This window comes from Dromaius novaehollandiae, chromosome 2 (genome assembly GCF_036370855.1).
Source record: "Dromaius novaehollandiae isolate bDroNov1 chromosome 2, bDroNov1.hap1, whole genome shotgun sequence".
NCBI lineage: Eukaryota > Metazoa > Chordata > Aves > Casuariiformes > Dromaiidae > Dromaius > Dromaius novaehollandiae.
The window spans coordinates 138,731,485-138,750,103 of NC_088099.1; the positions used below are offsets into that span (position 1 = coordinate 138,731,485).

The 18,619-nt window shown below is 36.1% G+C and overlaps 1 protein-coding gene across 4 annotated transcripts in view; it reads left to right on the top strand.

Moving 5' to 3' along the window:
* Positions 1-18,619, top strand: part of PRKDC (protein kinase, DNA-activated, catalytic subunit) — an 87,952-nt gene that overhangs the window by 12,461 nt on the left and 56,872 nt on the right. For 3 of the 4 annotated variants that reach the window (XM_026102970.2, XM_026102971.2, XM_026102973.2), the window contains 22 exons: positions 245-382; positions 693-842; positions 1,303-1,418; positions 1,977-2,136; positions 3,094-3,180; positions 3,566-3,685; positions 4,078-4,237; positions 4,697-4,800; positions 5,868-5,958; positions 7,344-7,507; positions 8,181-8,333; positions 9,461-9,568; positions 10,378-10,604; positions 11,076-11,170; positions 12,140-12,239; positions 13,296-13,429; positions 13,987-14,241; positions 15,087-15,313; positions 16,170-16,378; positions 16,524-16,656; positions 17,839-17,997; positions 18,323-18,526. In XM_026102970.2, coding sequence (XP_025958755.2) covers positions 245-382; positions 693-842; positions 1,303-1,418; positions 1,977-2,136; positions 3,094-3,180; positions 3,566-3,685; positions 4,078-4,237; positions 4,697-4,800; positions 5,868-5,958; positions 7,344-7,507; positions 8,181-8,333; positions 9,461-9,568; positions 10,378-10,604; positions 11,076-11,170; positions 12,140-12,239; positions 13,296-13,429; positions 13,987-14,241; positions 15,087-15,313; positions 16,170-16,378; positions 16,524-16,656; positions 17,839-17,997; positions 18,323-18,526 — 3,294 coding nt within the window. The remainder of the gene's footprint in view (positions 1-244; positions 383-692; positions 843-1,302; positions 1,419-1,976; positions 2,137-3,093; positions 3,181-3,565; positions 3,686-4,077; positions 4,238-4,696; positions 4,801-5,867; positions 5,959-7,343; positions 7,508-8,180; positions 8,334-9,460; positions 9,569-10,377; positions 10,605-11,075; positions 11,171-12,139; positions 12,240-13,295; positions 13,430-13,986; positions 14,242-15,086; positions 15,314-16,169; positions 16,379-16,523; positions 16,657-17,838; positions 17,998-18,322; positions 18,527-18,619) is intronic. The other variant, XM_026102972.2, reaches the window with a different exon arrangement.

Sequence of the window (18,619 nt, forward strand, 5' to 3'; positions counted from 1 at the left end):
AGGGATTTAAAAAGTTTTTAATCTTGTCCAGCAGACTAACTGTAGAGTCTCTACAATAACTGACTGCTGGGAGGAGGAGAATTTTAGAGACTTCTGAAATGAGCTGTTTGTTTTGTTTTCTTTACTTTTCAGCTTGAAATTAGAAAGTTAGCATTTCAGGTTTCTACCAGTAATTTTATGACACGTTTTGGTTTGAAACAGCTATTTACATATACAGCATTTCTGAAAAATGGTGTCCTTTTAGGAATATTTTGGAAAAAAAACTTCTGGATCAGAAGAGTCCACAGCAGCTGGAGAGGCTGGAACAGGGAAATGGAAAGTACCAACATATAAGGACTATCTGTATCTCTTTAGAAGTCTACTGAACTGTGACACAATAAAGGTAAAAGCATAATTAACGTGGAAATAGAAGAGGAAAGGCACTGTAATTCTGACTGAGTCTTATCACTGTTTTTCTAATCCTAGATTTTTTCCAAATGGGCAGCCTGTCATGCTGTAGAACTGTCTAATGGTTTTAGTTGGATATTATGGCAGTTGAATTAAGCAAACAAGGATGAATTTAGGCTTCCATAGCTGAGAAACCTTCTAATAAAGCCTGATTCTCCAAATCATTCAAAACTTAGGTTGTGAATTCAAGAATCAATTCTCACTCTTCATTGTTTTGAAACATGAACTCTTTCCCTCCTGCAAAGGAATCTGTTTTGGAAGATGAAAACTTTCTTGCTGAAAATTCAGCACTGAAGTCCCTCAGTCGTTTGTTATATGATGAACTTATAAAATCTGTTTTGAAGATTATTGAGAAGTTGGACTTGACTGTTCAGAAACTGAACATTAATGAACAGGTGAGACCTGATGACTTGTCCATTAAGTTTTGCTTCTGTAGGGGAACCAAAATCCCATTCCTTGCTTTGTTTTCATTAGGATTATATAGCTGCTTATAGTGTCTTCGAATTAAAATTCTGATTGGTGAAAATGTTCTACTGCAAACTTCTGGATGTTGCATTGCAGTTAGGAGGTGGAAACATAGAAGAAATTTACAGAATCTGTTATTTTAGACTCCCTTCTCTGGCATCTAGAGTGGTTTTAGTTTTGATGGTCACCTTTTTTCTTGTTAGCAAGTATATCGTGTTATTTCTTGGACCTGTTAGCGTGTGAATTATTGCAGTTATCTGTCTGTATCAGACTAGCTAGCAGCAGCCATAACAAGAAGAGGCAGTTGCTAATCATATTTTTCGGTTTGGATAAAGAATGCTTCCTGTATTGTCACAGATTCAGTGTTCTGGCTTCAATGTCTATTTGCAGGATGAAAATGGAACTGACAGTGCTTTGGTTGTGCCTGCTTCTGACCCTGCTTCAAACCTTCAGCCAACAAAGCCTACAGACTTTATTGCCTTTATTAATCTAGTGGAATTCTGCAGGTACTAGTACATCATTTATGTAGTTTAGAAGTTAGGAAGTGTGGAAGAAATTTTAAGTGTGTTTATTTAAGATGCCTGTTTCTAACTTATGACCGCATGTGTGATCGTAATGGACCATCTGCACATGGTCAATTAGCCGGAAGACAGTAAGTGGTTTTCAGACATCTGCATCATGGGTAAGAACATACTAGCTCATCAGCTCCTTTTTTTTTTTTTTTTTTTTTTTTTTTTTTTTTTAAGAGAGTACAGGAGACAAGTCTCTCATGTGCATTATTTGATTGTAATCATCTTTTAGTACCCGCTGCAACTTTTAATATTATACTGGCCCTATTTTCTAAATACTTCAGAGACCAGAAATACAGTCTTTGTAGAGTAGTACTTGGGCATTAACTACACTTATCTCAGGAGTCATATAATTATCCTCTCACTGTCTTTGGAAATGCTGTGTTATAGCAGTGCTTGTGTTTTGTGTACTGACTTGAAATTTGAAAAAAATAATACAAATGTTTTAGTTTCTTTTCCTTTTTGCTGAATGTTTTCTGTGCATCTGTTCTGTAGAGAGATACTTCCAGAGAAGCATGTTGAATACTTTAACCCTTGGGTGTATTCCTTCGGTTATGAGCTTATTATACATTCAACAAGACTACCTCTTATTAGTGGATTCTACAAGCTGCTTTCTGTTGCAATGAAGATTGCAAAGAAAATAAAATACTTTGAGGTGAGATCTCTTTTCTCAGTGAAGGGTTAATGTTGTGCTAATGATGGTGCACATCTTTTATACAAGCCTTTTACAGAGGTATGCACAACAGAAAATAGTTACTGAAACTGCTACCCAGTTTGTTTCAAATGTTAATGGCATCCTGTGCCTCTACAGTTAAAAACACATGGAACGTCAAAATTAGAGTGGAGGCTCAGTTTCTGAAGAGATACCATCCATGTGTGATGCTCTTTCCCAGATCCTGAGCTGGAGATGTGTTTGCAGTGCAGACTGTACAGAAGATCTAGCTTGGATATCAGAAACAGCTTAGCCAGAACAGCAAAGACATCTGTGTGGGTTAGTTACTCAACTTCTTAGGTATATTTGCACTATCCCACTCGGATTTCAACAGGAAATATGGTACTCTATTGATAGATGAACAATTTGTGGTATGGAAGCTATTGTAAAGTGAAAATGCTTCATCACGCATATTGTGTAGCCCAGCACAGAGCTGGGAACTGCTCTTGCCACTGCTGCTAATGGTACTAGGTGAACCAAATTTGGGAACTCATTGGCATGAATTCTTACATAGATTTTCCTTAGGAGATGATACTGTTTGTAAATTGCTGTTTTTTTTATTTCATCTACATTCTGGCCGTGTGTCCATTCTGTTTGTTTTTTTCTTTTGTGGCTTGTGGGATTAAAGAGCAAGGAGGAAATTTAACCAAAGTATCTCAGTTACTTTGTGTAATATTAAATGTCCATATGCCAAAAAATTGACTCTCAATATATGATACTAGTACTAGTAACTAATCTTTGAGAGAACAAATGTACATTTGAAGCTTTCAGTTCATGCAGATTTTATATTGGGACTGTAATGTATATATTCGGAGTTAAACTTGTGCTTCATCTTTGTTTACTGTGTATTATTCAGGATAGTTTTTCTAGTAGTACTGACCTGCAGTTTCTGCTTGGTAGGGTGTCAGTCCAAAGAGTCTCAGAAAATGTCCTGAAGACCCAGAAAAAAGTTCTTGCTTTGCCCTATTTGTTAAGTTTGGAAAAGAGGTAAGTAATTTTATGGCTAAGTGTCTTGGTTTGAATACAAGCATAAATGACTCAATCAAAATTACATAGTAATATCTTAGAATCTTTATGCATACGATAGCAATATTCCAGCTGTTTGAATTATACAACGTAGTAGGATTTTGAGGGCTATTTTTATTTGTTTTTTACTTAATGTCAATAGAAGCATATTGGTCACTAATGGATGTTAAATCGAGCAATAACTTGTGTGTTATATGCTTCCTGATAACTGTCTCTATGTGAATGAGATTCCTTTATCATTTTTAAATTGCGTATTTTACATGCATATTGATATGCAAGTAAAATAGCTAATATCAAGGACTTGTAAGGTTTATGATTGTTCTTGACCTATATATTTGAATTTTAGGTTACAGCAAAAATGAAACAGTATAAAGATGAGTTGTTGGCATCCTGTCTGAATTTTTTGCTCTCTTTACCACCAGACATCATCATGCTTGATATCAGAGCATATATTCCTGCACTGCAGGTGGGTCAAAGTGATGTACAGCTAATGCTTTTCTCTTTCCTAAAATATGTTCAAAAATTCTGGAACAAAGTTAGTATCCTGTCAAGCAAGTAAGATGATTATTAAGCTTTGCATTGTTTTCAGTGAAGCTGAGTACAAATGTGTTGACTTTTTGGATAAGCTAGTAAATCATCAGAGTTTGCAGTTGAACTTGGTCAACTGTGTTAGTGCTAATGTTGTAATGTAATAAATCTCTTCTGTGTGGATTTTGTGAGTGAGGTGTTAAGTAGACAAAAGTGATGAAGAAGGAAGACGTAGTGTATGCCAAATGCTTGCAAATATGTTTTTTTTCCTTTTAAATCATAGTAGTCATTAAAAAAAGAAAAACTGATAGTTTTACATTTGATATGTAGAACGCTTTTAAGCTGGGCCTTAGCTGTACCCCGATAGCTGATCTGGGATTGGATGCTTTGGAAGACTGGTCAGCTCACATTCCCAAACATATAATGCAACCTTACTACAAGGATGTTCTACCTCTTCTTGATGGTTATTTGAAAAACTCTGCATCTACAGGTATGTACGGAAAATCAATTTTTAGTCTTGAGGGACATAGAAAGAAAGTTTCCATAGCTGTGCCTAGGGACATGAATGTGACATACTTTTTGTCTGTATTGTGTATGCCTTGTGCTTGGAACTCCAGAATTTCTCTTACATCCAAAAGTTTACCTTTTTCTTAAACTACAATAAATGTAATACTGCCAAACAGTTATGAATTACAGTTGTTTTATATGTCACTTCTTAGTGATTTGTCCTTTATATCCTTAAATCCATGTTATTTTTCACTAATAGAGGTTTATTTTCCTTAATAAGGACTTAAAATAAGAGTAATTGTCACATCCTAAAATAAAAGTAGAAGGGCAAAAATAGTTTTTTTTTTTTTTTTTTTTTTTTTTTTTTAAAGGAACGTAGAGTAGATGCATGAGGTGCAGGTACAATAAACTAATATTTATGTGCTGTTTTCTTGTTTGTCAGTTGAACCCCAGAATAACTGGGAAGTAAGGAAACTTTCTCGAGCAGCCCAGAAGGGATTTAATAAAGTTGTGATCCAGCATTTAAGAAAAGCAAAGACTTCAGTGGTAAGAGCACTGATTCAGAGTTAAATGTGAATTTATCACCTCCCTCTGCCTCCCTTTCTCTATTTCATATATATGTTTTTCTGAGAGTTATTTCAAGTATAGATCAATACAATGATCCAGTTCTACAGTGTGGCTCAAAAAGCTGTTACATCAGCACAGCTGGAAGGGTGTGATATTCTAGGGTGATAACGGGAATGAAGGAGAAGGGAAAAGGGGACTGAAGAAATCTTTTAAGTCAGCATCAGTGCCACACTGATACATTGCGGAAACAAGAATTTAACTCTCTGAATTTAAAATCAGATCCTAGCTTTGCAGTGTGCAGTTTGCATATAGCGTGTTCTGGAAATGTAAGGTTTTTTCATCTTTTGGATAGGTTCATAATCTTAGAAATCAAGCATTGCTGGTCATTTTGACCAGTGGCTTCTCAATCTACTCAGAATAATTTTTTTTGTATATTCCAGTGTGCAAACTAATTTGGAATAAACTTTTTTTTAGGCATGTAACTGATAGTTAATACTATCTGTGTTATATATCTCTTTCCAGCCTAGTCGTCTTTAAACAAAATGAGTTAATTCTCTATCCCGCAAGAGTTCCTAGAGGCTTTTGAAAATTGGTTGGCTACTTACACATAGATACAGGATCTAAACTTTAAATTCTTGGATTAAAACAAATGAAAAGAGTAATTTTTACTTCAGATTTCTTACCATTTTATAGACTGTTACATCATTCTGTGAGTGAGTAGTATGTGATAATAAAACTTTAGCCTTTACTTGAGAAATGGTAACTGAAAGGTCGCAAAATATGATGATCCAGAAGGGAGAGGAACTCAGTGTGGAAAATACGTATACGTATGTTAAACGCTTGCCAGTGTTCCCAGGTTCTACTTATTGAACCAAAACTGTTCTATTGTTTGATGCTGTTCCTCTCACCACAAGTTCTTCACACTTTCTTTTTCATCCATATGTTATTACGGACCATAAATCCTGCATGCACTGTGTAAACCAAGTTATTTATACGCAGAGGTAAGTCTTCCTTCACTGTTGTTATTAATGTCTTGAATTATTCAGGATGGTGATCCCTCCTTGGAAGCAGTAAGGACTAGAGTGGCACGGCTTCTTGGATCTTTGGGAGGGCAGATCAACCACAATTTAATTACAGGTGACTGTCCTAAAAATATTTACATGCATCTGCTCTCTGTCTCTCGAGTTGATTTCAGTGAAATCTCAACATCACTTTGTGAAAATGCATGAACTTACCAAGGAAAGCTAGTTTTTGTCACTCTTTTGTAAATAGAACTGCTTTTCTTTTATTCTGTTCTGCAGTCAGGAGAGCAGACTACTAACTAACTTGCTATGCAATGGAAATCTTCAACACATCTTTGGTTAAATGCAAAAAATCATATGCATCTGAGGATATGGCTTATTTCCTCCCCTCACCTTCATCCTCTGGCTGCAAAGCCATTTTAAGACTTTGTCATAGTTTGCATCTCCTGGGCACTTGTTCACACCTCTGTACTACAGTTCTCCTGTAATCCAGTTTTGCAGAACTGCAGCCTGTGAATTATGATGTAAATCTCAGTAAACCTGCTTCTTGACTTGTGAGTTTAAGGATGTGTCATGCCTTTAGTAGGTCTAGGTATTAGTGCTGCATTTACATACCTTCTCAGAAAAACTTGTTTTCTCTTCTTCTCTGTTCCTCCATTTAGTCTGTGAATAAACATTATAATTTAATTATTAAAAATCATAAAATGTAAAAATTAAAATAAGAATGGAAGACCATATTTTGAGTACCTGACTGTAAGATTTAAAGGGGTGAATTCAACTCAAAATTTAGTCAGTCTAAAAATTAATCTAGTTATATAAAAGCTTTGTTCCTTCTTTTACTGCTTACGTTAGGTTTTTCTGCTTTTACAATCAGTTCTTTCTGCCACATACTTCTCTGCTGCTTAGTCAGAAATACTCAGGGAACGTAACAGATTATTCCTTGGAAATTAAATAAGGAGCAGACTTTGTTAACAAATATGGGAATGTAGGGAGGGAAGGGAATAAGTATGGCAGTTGCCTTAACGTGTAGTCCTTAAAGTAGTGGTTCTCTTGCAACTGCAGGAGTCTGTATGTTGGATCTGCTTGTCTGATCTAACCTTCAAGTATTGTTTAAAACAGTAAAAGACAAAACTAATATATTGGACATTGTAAAAAAAAGTATTTTAAATAGAGTGTGGTTCAGTGTCTTTTGACTTTATAATTGTCTCCAAACTTGTTTCTGTTGAAATTGGGGGCTGCTGCAGTTATCTCCTGAAAAGTTGGCTGCAGTTATTTTTTCCATGTGATAGCTAAACATCTGTTAATCTATGCAAATAAAAACAGCCCTCTAACATACTTCTGGTACTTGTAACATCCAGTAATTTATAAAGCATGAATGTTTTGTGACAATTCAACTGAAGTTGGAGGAATACAGATTTTTCGATTGAGCTATGGAAGTATTTGGTTTGGGTGTGCTATATAAAACTTATTTTTGCTTTTGATCTTTTTCAAATGCATTAGCTACCCCCACAGAAGAGATGATGAAGAAATGTGTATCCTGGGACACTGAGAAGCGTCTGAGCTTTGCTGTACCATTTGCAGATATGAAGCCAATCATCTACTTGGATTTGTTCTTGCCTCGTGTGACTGAATTGGCTCTTTCTGCTAGTGACAGACAAACAAAAGTATTGATGTGGTCTTTTTGCATCTTTGTTTATGCTGCCTCATAAATACTACATAAAATAATATCTTCCTTGTTAAGAAAGAGCTGTTTTAACTAAATCATAGGTAGCAACGTGCTTCTTCAGTGGTCTTTCATAATGATAGAATTCTCAGTGTTTAAAAAACAGAAAGAAATTGTTGTTATAAGCTCTATCAGACAGCCTTGTGCTTTGATAGTTAGACTTAACATAAAAATGAAAATGTTTAACTCGTTAATCTACAGTGTTATTTGTCCTCCTTCCCATGCCTAGCCTATGAGCTTGTGGCCTCAGTCCAGCAAAGCACTTAAGCAAATATTTTCCTACTTTGGTGGATTGGGATGTTGATGTCCAAAGACAGTCCAGAACAAGATATTCTTGAACATGCGATAATGGGTGACTTATTCAGTGATGTATTTTTTTCCAGTTGAAAAGTGATTGCACAGTGATAGAGATTGTAACGTTAGGGGGGAGGCCAGGTAGAATGTGTATGAATTATTTACATGGACATTATCTGTCCCTAGGGTAATGATGTAGCGTAGATTGGAGTGATTTCTTAAGTACCCTCTTTCTTTGGACTCCGTTCTCTCCCGCCCCCAATTTTCTCTTCTCTGTGGAAGCAATGGATGCATAATCAAAATGGATTTTTAAATTTCAGGTTACAGCATGTGAGCTGCTGCATAGCATAGTTGCATACATGTTGGGGAAAGCGTCTCAAATGCCAGAAGGACGTCAGGGTCCCCCACCCATGTATCAGTTATACAAACGAGTATTTCCAGTACTGCTTCGTCTTGCTTGTGATGTAGACCAGGTAAACAAGTTTGCTTGTAAGCATTTTAGCTCTCAATGCGAGATTTTGATTGTAATTGTACTTTAGAAATTATCCTGGCTTATGTTGCCTATTATTTATTTATTTATTTTCAATTGTGATGCATTTTATAAGTTGAAACTATTTCCCTGCTTTAGAGAGAGCTTTTCAGGCCTTCAGAAGGGGGAAAAAGAGGCCTTTTCAAGGACTCCAATAATGGAGTGCAGTCCAGAGTAACTCATAGGAGTATACGGTATTCACAGTATTGGGGAGAAATTGATTCATTCATTATTGAATGGGTGCAAAAATGAAACCTGCAGAAAAAGTGTTTTGGGAGAGAATTGATATATGAGAATGAAATTCAAACATCCAAGCTTGGTATTTCTCCTCCTTGAGAGCAAAACAGAATTGTAGTCTTTGTGGCAGATAGTGTCAGCTCCACTGAAATTAAAGGTGTTGTGCCTTTTCAGACTACTGTTTGGTCCCTGGCATTGAGATTGTATTTTCAGATCAAACGAACTTTGTGTTCTGCTAAAATCTACAGGAAACTTACAATTTTGATGAAACCCTTTTTTTCTGGCATATAGCTGAATATAAACCTGAGTTAAATTATGTCTGGACTGGTCCATATAAATGTGCACAGGCATCCAGACTGTGTATATATGCATGCACGTATGTACATGGGTATACTTAATGGTTCTTTACTTCAAATTCTAGTACAACAATATTTGATCAAGTTAACTTACAGGTAGAATTGTTGAAGTCTAGCAGATTAGAATAATGTGCAAGGTAAAGATTGAGAGATTTAAGATCAAAATACAACTTAAAAGCAAACTTTCCTGTTGGCTTGTTTGTGTATTATGGTATCGGTCAATGGCATGCAATGTTCTGTGTCTATCTCAGAGTATCTTTCTGAAATTAAACTTGGAGAACTTCTGAGACTAGTTGACTGAAAAGCATCTAACCAGATGTATTTTTTTAATCCATGGTGAAAGAATGTAATATTAAGTTGATCATTCATTTTACAGATGCTTTTTAAAAGAAATACTGTTTTTTTTTGCCATTTGAATAGCAAAATAGCATAGAAATATATTAATTCTAGAAATGTAGTTTGTTTTTAATCTTTTCAGGTAACAAGACAGTTGTATGAACCTTTAGTTATGCAACTCATTCACTGGTTTACCAACAACAAAAAGTTTGAGAGTGAAGATACAGTGGCATTCCTGGAAGCTATCTTGGTAAGGCATAAGTCTTCCTTTTCTTTTTTTCCATGCCATGTGGCATTGTTTTTAAATACTATCATTTTACTCTTGAAAGAACCAGGAGCAAAAAAAAAAAATGCAATGCCTCCTTATTTGTCTGAAAGAAGGAAACCAGTATACCAATTTTATGACCTTTTACTGTTTCTTAACCTAAATTCTGATAGTGGTTTTCTCTATAGCTGCATTTTGAGAATGTCAAAGAAAGTGTCTTTAAAGTCTTTTTAAGATTAATGAAACACAGTTTTTATCACCAGTGTATAAAAGGAAGAACTGGAATACCTTTTTTCCCCACTCTGAATAAAAGTTGCTGTTGTTATGTTTCATTTTCCTTTAAGCTTCTTTGCTTTCACTGGGCAAATGTTTTAAATTTAAAACTGGCTTTTTGCACTGTGCTGAAGTAGCTGGAGGCAAGGTAGGCCAGGAGGTTTCATAATACTTTTTATAAAGGAAGTTAATATTGTCATGTCATGTTGAACGTCATGTTCTAAAGCAGAGGAAACGAGCTCACCAAAAAATGAAGCGACTTGGCCAAGGCCCCTATTCTGTTCCATAGCTGAGATGGGAATTGAAGCTCAGATCTTTAAGTCCCAATCCAGTGCTTGAATGTCTGAAAATGCTGCCTTTCCCTGGAACAGTACTAATTTTGAAGCCCTATTATTTCCAGGGAACTGAGAGTAAACTATTTTTAACATATTTAACAAAACTCTATTAATAGGCTGCTCTAGTACTGTGCTGAGACAGTGGTCTTTTTCGTTCTTGTAATGAATAATCTTTTGTAATTTCAGGGTGGCATAACAGATTCTGTTGACAGCACTCTGAGAGATTTCTGTGGTCAGTGTGTTCGAGAATTTTTGAAATGGTCTATTAAGCAGACAACACCGAAACAGCAGGAGAAAAGCCCAGTGAACACCAAGTCTCTTTTTAAACGATTGTATAGTCTTGCTCTTCATCCCAGTGCTTTCAAGAGGCTAGGAGCAGCGCTTGCTTTTAACAGCATCTACAGAGAATTTAGGTGGGCAGACAGAGCTTGGGACTGTAACTAACCTAATTAAAGGTTCAAGGAGATAAAAAGAATTGAGTGTGGAACTCAAATACTCATCTACTGACACTCATTCTTTTCATGTATATAATAACTGTAAAACTTAGTTATTCAAAATATTCACTGAATTTAATTATAATTATAATAATAATATTTAACAATATATAATAGTTATAATTTTGAGGACTTTCTGCAAGTGGAGAGCATAGAAGTTCAAATTTCTAGAACAAGTTTAAGGGACATTATTTATATCTTTTAAAGGCAGTTAGTAAACCTTTACTCATATCTTAGATTTTTTTATAGTGGTCTAAATGTATTTTTCTGCAAATATTTTGTGTGGTTGTTGTTTATCAAATAATACTACAGTGTTTTAATTTCTGTGTTTTTATTAGAATTTCACTTTTAGTGTTTCTTCTACTCATGTTTCTTGTCCTAATTTTAAAGGGAGGAAAATTCTCTGGTGGAGCAGTTTGTATTTGAAGCATTGGTTGTATTTCTGGAAAGTCTGGCCTTAACCCATACAGATGAGAAATCATTAGGTGAGCTATAGCTAACTAATTATGGAATGAAGAAGAAAGCTGTCCTGTTGAGTCTTGAATTAAAGAAGAAAAAATAAACTAAACTATGAATCTATGCCTGTAGGAAAAGTAAAGTGTGTTTACTTTTGGAGCAAAAGAAGTATTATTTTACGTTTTTGGATAGAGATGTCATTTGATTTCCAGTCAATAGCTGCTTGAAACAAGTCCATGCAATGTAATGGTGTAAGATTTTTGTTATGTGCTCATGAAAAAGAACCATTTCATGAACATATTACAGTAATACTAAAAATACTAGTGATGCTTCTGACTTGAGTCCCAGTTGTGCAGTTATACAGTGTAAAAAATGTAGCTTGGTGAGAATCTCAAAGTCTACTTTTTCAAAACAAATGCATTGCTCAAAAAGTGACTTTTCTCTGTAGTCTGTAGAAGGCTTCCATTATTTTTAATACCCTTTGATTTTTGCCTTGTCATTGTTTACACCAGTATGGAGCTGCATGAAGAATCTGTGACCTCTTCCATAGTACTAACGATTTTTCAGTAAAACCTGCTTTTCTTCCCCCCTCTCCTCCCATTCTGGCTTTCATCAGTTAATAATGAGTAGAAGATAAAGCCAAAATCTAATGTTAGAAAGCTTCATTTCTTTCCAAGAAACAGTTTGAAATATGATAGAAGGGGCCCCAGAAGAAATATTCTTATGGAAAGAATTTACAGTTTCTCTAAGTGTGAGTGCAGAGGGTAGAACATAGTTTTACAGCAGAGGCCTCAGAGTTGGTTCAGGTCATGATGACCTTTCTGCTGGTTTATGATCTCATTCTGTGATCTTGAAAAATGTACTGCAGATGCAAAGACAGTGGAGGTGTTAGACATTACCTTGTGCATCAGTCTCTTGCACCATTTCTACAGTGATAACATCTTAATTCATTGAACCAAGTAACTAGCATTTATTTATAGTCACTTCTCTCTTAACAGGTACTACTCAACAATGTTGTGACACTATTAATCATCTGAAGCGCATAATCAAGCATAAAGCACCTTCCCTAAACAGAGCAGGGGAACGACGAGTACCAGGGTCAGCAACTTGTTTGCCATTTTTTGGCTTTTAAATATTGCATTTTAGTTAACAATGCATGTGATTCTGTTAAAGGCTTGGCATTCTGAATGGGAAATTCATCCTGTGACTGCTGTTAGTGCAGAGTTATGTTCCCCAAATGTCAGGGAAAAATTTCTTTTCCTACTGATATGTCTGTTGGACCACTGATAGAAATGCTGAACGTGATACTAGAAAGAGGACCGTAACGGTCATTCTTGATTCCAGTATGGTAAGCTCAGAACAGAGAACTTCCTCTAATTTTGATGGAGACAGGAGGAAAAGAAAACCATGTTTCTCTCACAGCAATGTTTGTCAGCACTGGTGTTATGAAGACTTTGGAGGAAGCTTTTCCCGGGTTTTTTTTTCATTGCTGTAGTTAGTTTTGTTGCCTGGTTAGCAGAGGCAGGACAAGCTGCAACAAGGTGATCAGGAATTAGAGGTGCAGTGAAGAAGGTGGAAGCAAGAACAGATTCAGGATCACACCAGATGAAGCGCTCTGTGACCTGCTCTGACCTCATAACTGACCCTGCTTTGAGCAGGAGGTTTGACTAGAGACATCCTGAGGTGCCTTTTAACCTGAATTATCTTGTCATCCTAAGCAAGTGGCAAGTAGGGTATGAGTGTTGGCCAATTGGTGTGTCGCAGAGTGTAAATTAAGAGACTGGATAATTAGGAAGAGGAAAAACTGTGAAGGGCTTAATTCATTTTTAGTCTCCATTTTTTTTCATCTTTGAGTGATACAAAGAGAAGGAAAGAGACCTGATGCTGCTTTTTAAATCGTTGTCACAAAGCCACCACTCTGGAGATCCAGGGTAGAGTGGGGAGAAAGGAAAGCAATGTGATTTCGCTTGTAGAAGAGCTTGTCCCTGCGGTACAAATGGCTTGGCCCATCTTGTTTTTCCCTTTCTTTTATTTTGGTTAGATAGATAAAAAGACATTCGGAATGCACATGGATCATTTTGATTTTTTATCTGGAACAGATGGCTTCGTGGTAGATGTCGTGGAGGATTGTTAATCTCTCATATTTTTGTGCAGAGGATTTCCAGCTACTAAGACAGTGTGTCTTCTGGATATTGTCATGTGGCTCTTAGTGCAGTGTGGGCGACCTCAGACAGAGTGCCGACATAAATCCATGGAGCTCTTCTATGAATTTGTTCCTTTACTACCAGGTATTGTGAGTCACTGTGTACTGTGTATCATTGCTTTTGAAATACGTGTGTTTCTTCCGCATATATTTTCTTTGGAAAGTATTAATTAGTCCATAATAGGAAAATTATTTTTGAAGTAGGTGTATATTCGCCTACTGGTATTAAATAAAAACTGAATACTTGCTCATATTTGAAATCAAATATTGTAAGAACCTCAGGGCTCTGGGAGGTTATGCAGGTATGGAAGACATTTTTATTGCAGACTTCCTTTCAGTCAGGAAGGAGAACTTACAGGCCCAGAGCTGCTGTTGAATCCAGCTACAAGGGTGGTATTTGCTGATTGAGAACTAGTGGGAGTGTGTCACAAACTGGTCTCTTCCTTGTGGGTGACCTAAGCAGTATGACCAAGGCTATACCAATACCTTCTCTTGTAGAAGGCAGAAACAAGATCTTAATACATTGATCCACTCTGTAGATTAAAACACAAAGTTTGAGCATTTTACCTCTAAATTCCCTGCCGTCTTGGAATGGTTTTTTTTTTTGCCTTGAGAATATAGATATGTGTTTGTGTCTATCAGGAAACAAGTCTCCATCTTCTTGGCTGGCTGATGTTCTGAAAGAAAAAGGCTTTTCTTTCCTCATTAACAAATTCGAAGGAGGTGGCAGGGATGCCAATAGTCTGTCTGGAATCCTTTCTCAGCCAACTCTCCATGGTATGCAGGAGCCCTTTAGCTTACGGACTGTCATGCAGTGGATGGATATGTTCTTAGCAGCACTGGACTGCTACAATACATTTTTTGAGCTGCAAATGATCAAACCTCATGAAATACTGGGTAAGCAATTAACTGTTGCATTAGGGTTATTCATGTCTGTTACCGAAGCTTACTCTGAGATTAGTTCCCTACTTAGATTTGAAGCTTTTTTTCTTCAGTGAAGAGTTAATGAATTTTAGACTCTCCCATCTTCAGAAATTGTGCTGTACAGCTATATCTCCCTCTGCTGAGCAGACCTATAGTTTGTTTGTTTGTTTTTTAATCATTTCCAAAGCCACTTACCTCCTCTTTAATAATGTCTGGAGGGGGCTATCAGAAAGCAGTGAAAGAAGTCCCATTCTCACTTCAAGCCCCATATGTGTTATCTTTCTAATGCTTCAACTGTATCAGGTCTAAATGCCTCAAGTTTAAATTTTCATAATGTAGCCATTGCATCTATATCAAAAAGTATTTCTTTTAATTATTCACGCAGCTCTAAACAAAATACTTTTTTGTATCATTGACAGTACAACTGGGTAGTTACTTCATATATGAAGTTTTGCCTGTCTGTCATGGTGTCATCTCTGTCTTCGTTTAAAACAATACTGTAAAATTTTTCTTAGATGCAGTTAGCATAAGACCAAATTATTCAAAGCTGTGAGTTTAAAAATTTCATCCTTTTTATTACAAATGCTTAAATTATCATCAGTAATACATGCTTCTATTGGAAAGGTATCATTCACTGCTCAGAATGTTAATATTTGGAACTAGCATATGACTTTCAGAAAATATTGTTGTGAGAAATGGTGTTCTTCATTTTCGTTATCTCAACACATCATATTGAGACTGTTTTCTTCCAAACACAAAATAATGTATTTAAAGTTGGGAGTTGCTGTCTGGTTTCAACTTAGTGTAATTCTTCTTAGGTATAAATGAAAGATCTTCATTCTTAGAAGCTGTGCAGTTCTTCCTTGAAACTATCGCTTTGCATGACATACAGGCAGCAGAGCAGTGCTTTGATTGCAGCACAAAAGGCAGCATGTTCAGTCCACAAGAAAGAGAAGTGTATAATTACAGCAAATGTACAATTATAGTCCGAATCATGGAGTTTGCCACCATGATCTTGGAATCTTGCCAGCAGGATTTCTGGAAGGTAGGCACTGAAATCTGTACTGGATAAAAGATGCACATTTTATATCTAGTTAAAGGTTTATTCATTCAGTGTGAAGTTAGTTTACTGGAGAACATCAGCTTTAGAGGTGCTTTAATTCAAATTGATGATTAAGCATGATGGTCTGTTAGAGTCTTTGGATGTTAGGGAAAAGAGCTATATTACACAGCTGAGTTTTAATGGTTGATATAGTTTTAATTAAAAGAATTAATATTTCCTGTATACTCCAGTAAGGGTACTGACTAGGAGATTGTCATTCGTTCTTGTAATGAATATTTTTGCAGGATACCTGATGGCATTAAATGTGTGGAAGTAATAGCTACTCAAAGGCAGATTGTGGCATTTCCCTTTTGAATTCAGAATAAATATTCAGATCTCTCTGTTTGCCTAACTTGGATGTAATATAAACTGTATTATATATAGTTAAATTCTTGTGAGTCTCTTATGAAGTTAGCACTGCCAGGTTTAGTTTTCAGATTAGAACTGTCTCTTGTTTTAAGTAAATTGTTAATAACATGCAGAAAGGTGAACATCTGGCTTTTCAGGTAATAGTGGATGTATGATCAAGACTAAAACAGGCCTGTGTGGGCATAAAAGGTCTTATGTGCAGTTTGATGTGACGGTATATACACTATGTATTAGATACTTAATTTCTGCATATTAGCATGATTCATTGAAAATCAGACATTTCATAGAGGAGGAAAATGTCACTTAATGGGAATAGTTACTGTTCCATGTTTTGTTTTATTTTAGCTATAAGTAATGAAAAATAAAATAGGGAAATATAAATGGATTAAAAATGAAACTGTTCTCTACTTTAATATTTTATTCTTTCTAGCTACTTGAGAAGGAATTGCTTAATGCAAGCTTTATAGAGCTTGTGGTGATGACTGTGTGTGATCCATCGCACGTAGGCTTTAACACAGCTGATGTGCAAGTCATGAAAAACCTCCCGGATATCTCAGTGAGACTCATGAAAGCTTTGATGAAATCTCCCTACAAGGAATCTTTGAAACTAAGCATAAAAAAAAGACTCACACCACAAAGGTAAGTAGCATGAAGGTGTTTTGTGATAAGCACGAAGGCAGAACAAGTGCCACTCACTGTGAGAAATAGAAAGTAAATAATGTTGTGTATGGTTGCAGATGAAGCTCCCCACAAGGTAATGCTGTTGCTTCTCTTTTGTCTTTAGCCTTGAGGACCTTTGTTCTTTCGCTCTGTTTAATTCAGATGCACGTTTTGATCAGGTCAGGTATAGTGCTTTCCTTTCTGCCTGCAAGCAACTCCAGAAAGCTGGCCTGCTTCATTCTGTTCTTCACAATCAGGTAATTGTTTATTCAGAAAATAACAGTGAGTATTTTTATGCAGTGAAGAGCTTTTCATGTGTAAAAGGCCAATGTGAAAACAATGAACAGGTCAGATGAAGAAATTGTGTAAAATGAGAAAATGATGTAGAATGGGATCAGAAATAAATGTTTTATGTTTATTGAACAAATCTGAGTATCGTAAATACTGAGATTTGAACTATCTTCATAATTACATTTGTCTTTCTCCAGTGTCCAGGACCTGGACGCAACTGGAATCTACCTGAAACTTTTCCTTGCAGTGTGCCTCACAAGACTGAAAGCACAAAAAAATTAGAATATGTTAACCTGTAAAGTTGTAGGATAATCGAATTTTTAAACAGGACATTCAAAGTGATGAGGGCAATTTGAAAAGGAATACATTTAAAAAAAAATTGTATGGAACTTTTCTCTTGCCCACTGTACTGTTGCAGCTGGGTTCTTCCTTCCAGGTGTTTTTTTTTTTCTTCAGTTAAATCAGTGTCTTCGATTGGCAGCAAATTGCAGTGGGGGGTGGGTATAGGCTATTACTCAATAGACCAGGTTTCTGATTATGATCAATCTCTATTTTACTTTGGGCCATGGAAGGAAAATAGGCTATGCAACAGCCAGAAGGATTGAGAGACTTTGTCAGCTGGTGAACAAGGCTATATTTAGCAAGTAACAAAAGATTTAATTTCTTTGGGGTGTTCGCTCTTGGCTTCCGTAACGTCCATCCTTCATATCTAGACCAAAGACTGAGCTGTGACTATAGGATGGATATTTGAAGAACTGCATGGTTTTCCTTTTGCAGCACACCCATTCTTAATAAGCTGTTCATTTTATTTCTGTAGCAGTGGTGTTCATCTGAAAAAAATCTGGGGGAAGATCAGAATCTTCTGAAGATTTTTCAAATGCGCATTGGTTTGTTCTGAACAAAAGCATTAAAAAACACTGCTTATAAGCACAGATAATCTGCGTAACTTTGTGCACATCAGGATTGTCTGATTAAAAATCTTGCTATTCAATTAGAAACGTATCTTGTCTTGATATACTTTTACTGCTTTATCAGAAAATGGCCTGGAGTTAAGTGTTCATTAGCTAGACAGATGGATTGAAAGGCCTTTCTGTTATTTTTCATCTTCTATTCCTCCTTGATTCATTGTCACCTGTTTATTTGTATAGGATGAAGTGCCTCGTTTCTCAGTTGGCTGTAAGCTTCTTTCAGCTGTTTATAAAGGCATTGCACCTGGAGGTGAAAGGATCTCTCTTCCATTGTTGGACATCAGCAATAAGCGATTAGCTGATGGACTCCTGCAGCTAGCCTTTGCTATTGATGACCAGGTAGGATGCAGTTCTCCTGGTCTAATACTTAATCTTAACTGTTCTATTTTCAAGAACAATGTAGAATAAACAGAACATATATTTTGGTTAAAAGAGAATGGTGTTTTAATCATGGTCCTACAGAGGAACTGTCAACATTCTCTGGCTTACTTGAGCGACAAAGGGAAACTGTAGATAACAAACACTTCAGTATTCTGTTTGTGCTTTATTGTGCTTTCTGGTTTTATACTCCTGGTTACATAAAACAACTCCTTTGCTTTTGTAGGAAATTAGTGAAACTTAACATGCTTGGGATAATTCTGTCTTCGCACCTTAATTTTCACAGTGTGAGGAACTGGTGAGTCTGCTGTTGAACACAGTGGTGTTATCTGTGCCATTATCAGGAGCATCACAGAAGAACCTGATAAATTTCTCCCATGGAGAGTATTTCTACAGTCTCTTCTCAGAAACCATTAATGAACAACTGCTAAAAAACCTTGATGTGATCATACTCCAGCTTATGGAATCATCTGTCAGCAATCCCCAAATGGTATTAGACTTCTTTAAAAGGACACAGTCAAATGAAAATATTAGAAGTAACACTTCTTTTTTTGTTTGTTTTTGTTTTTATTAAAGGTGAATG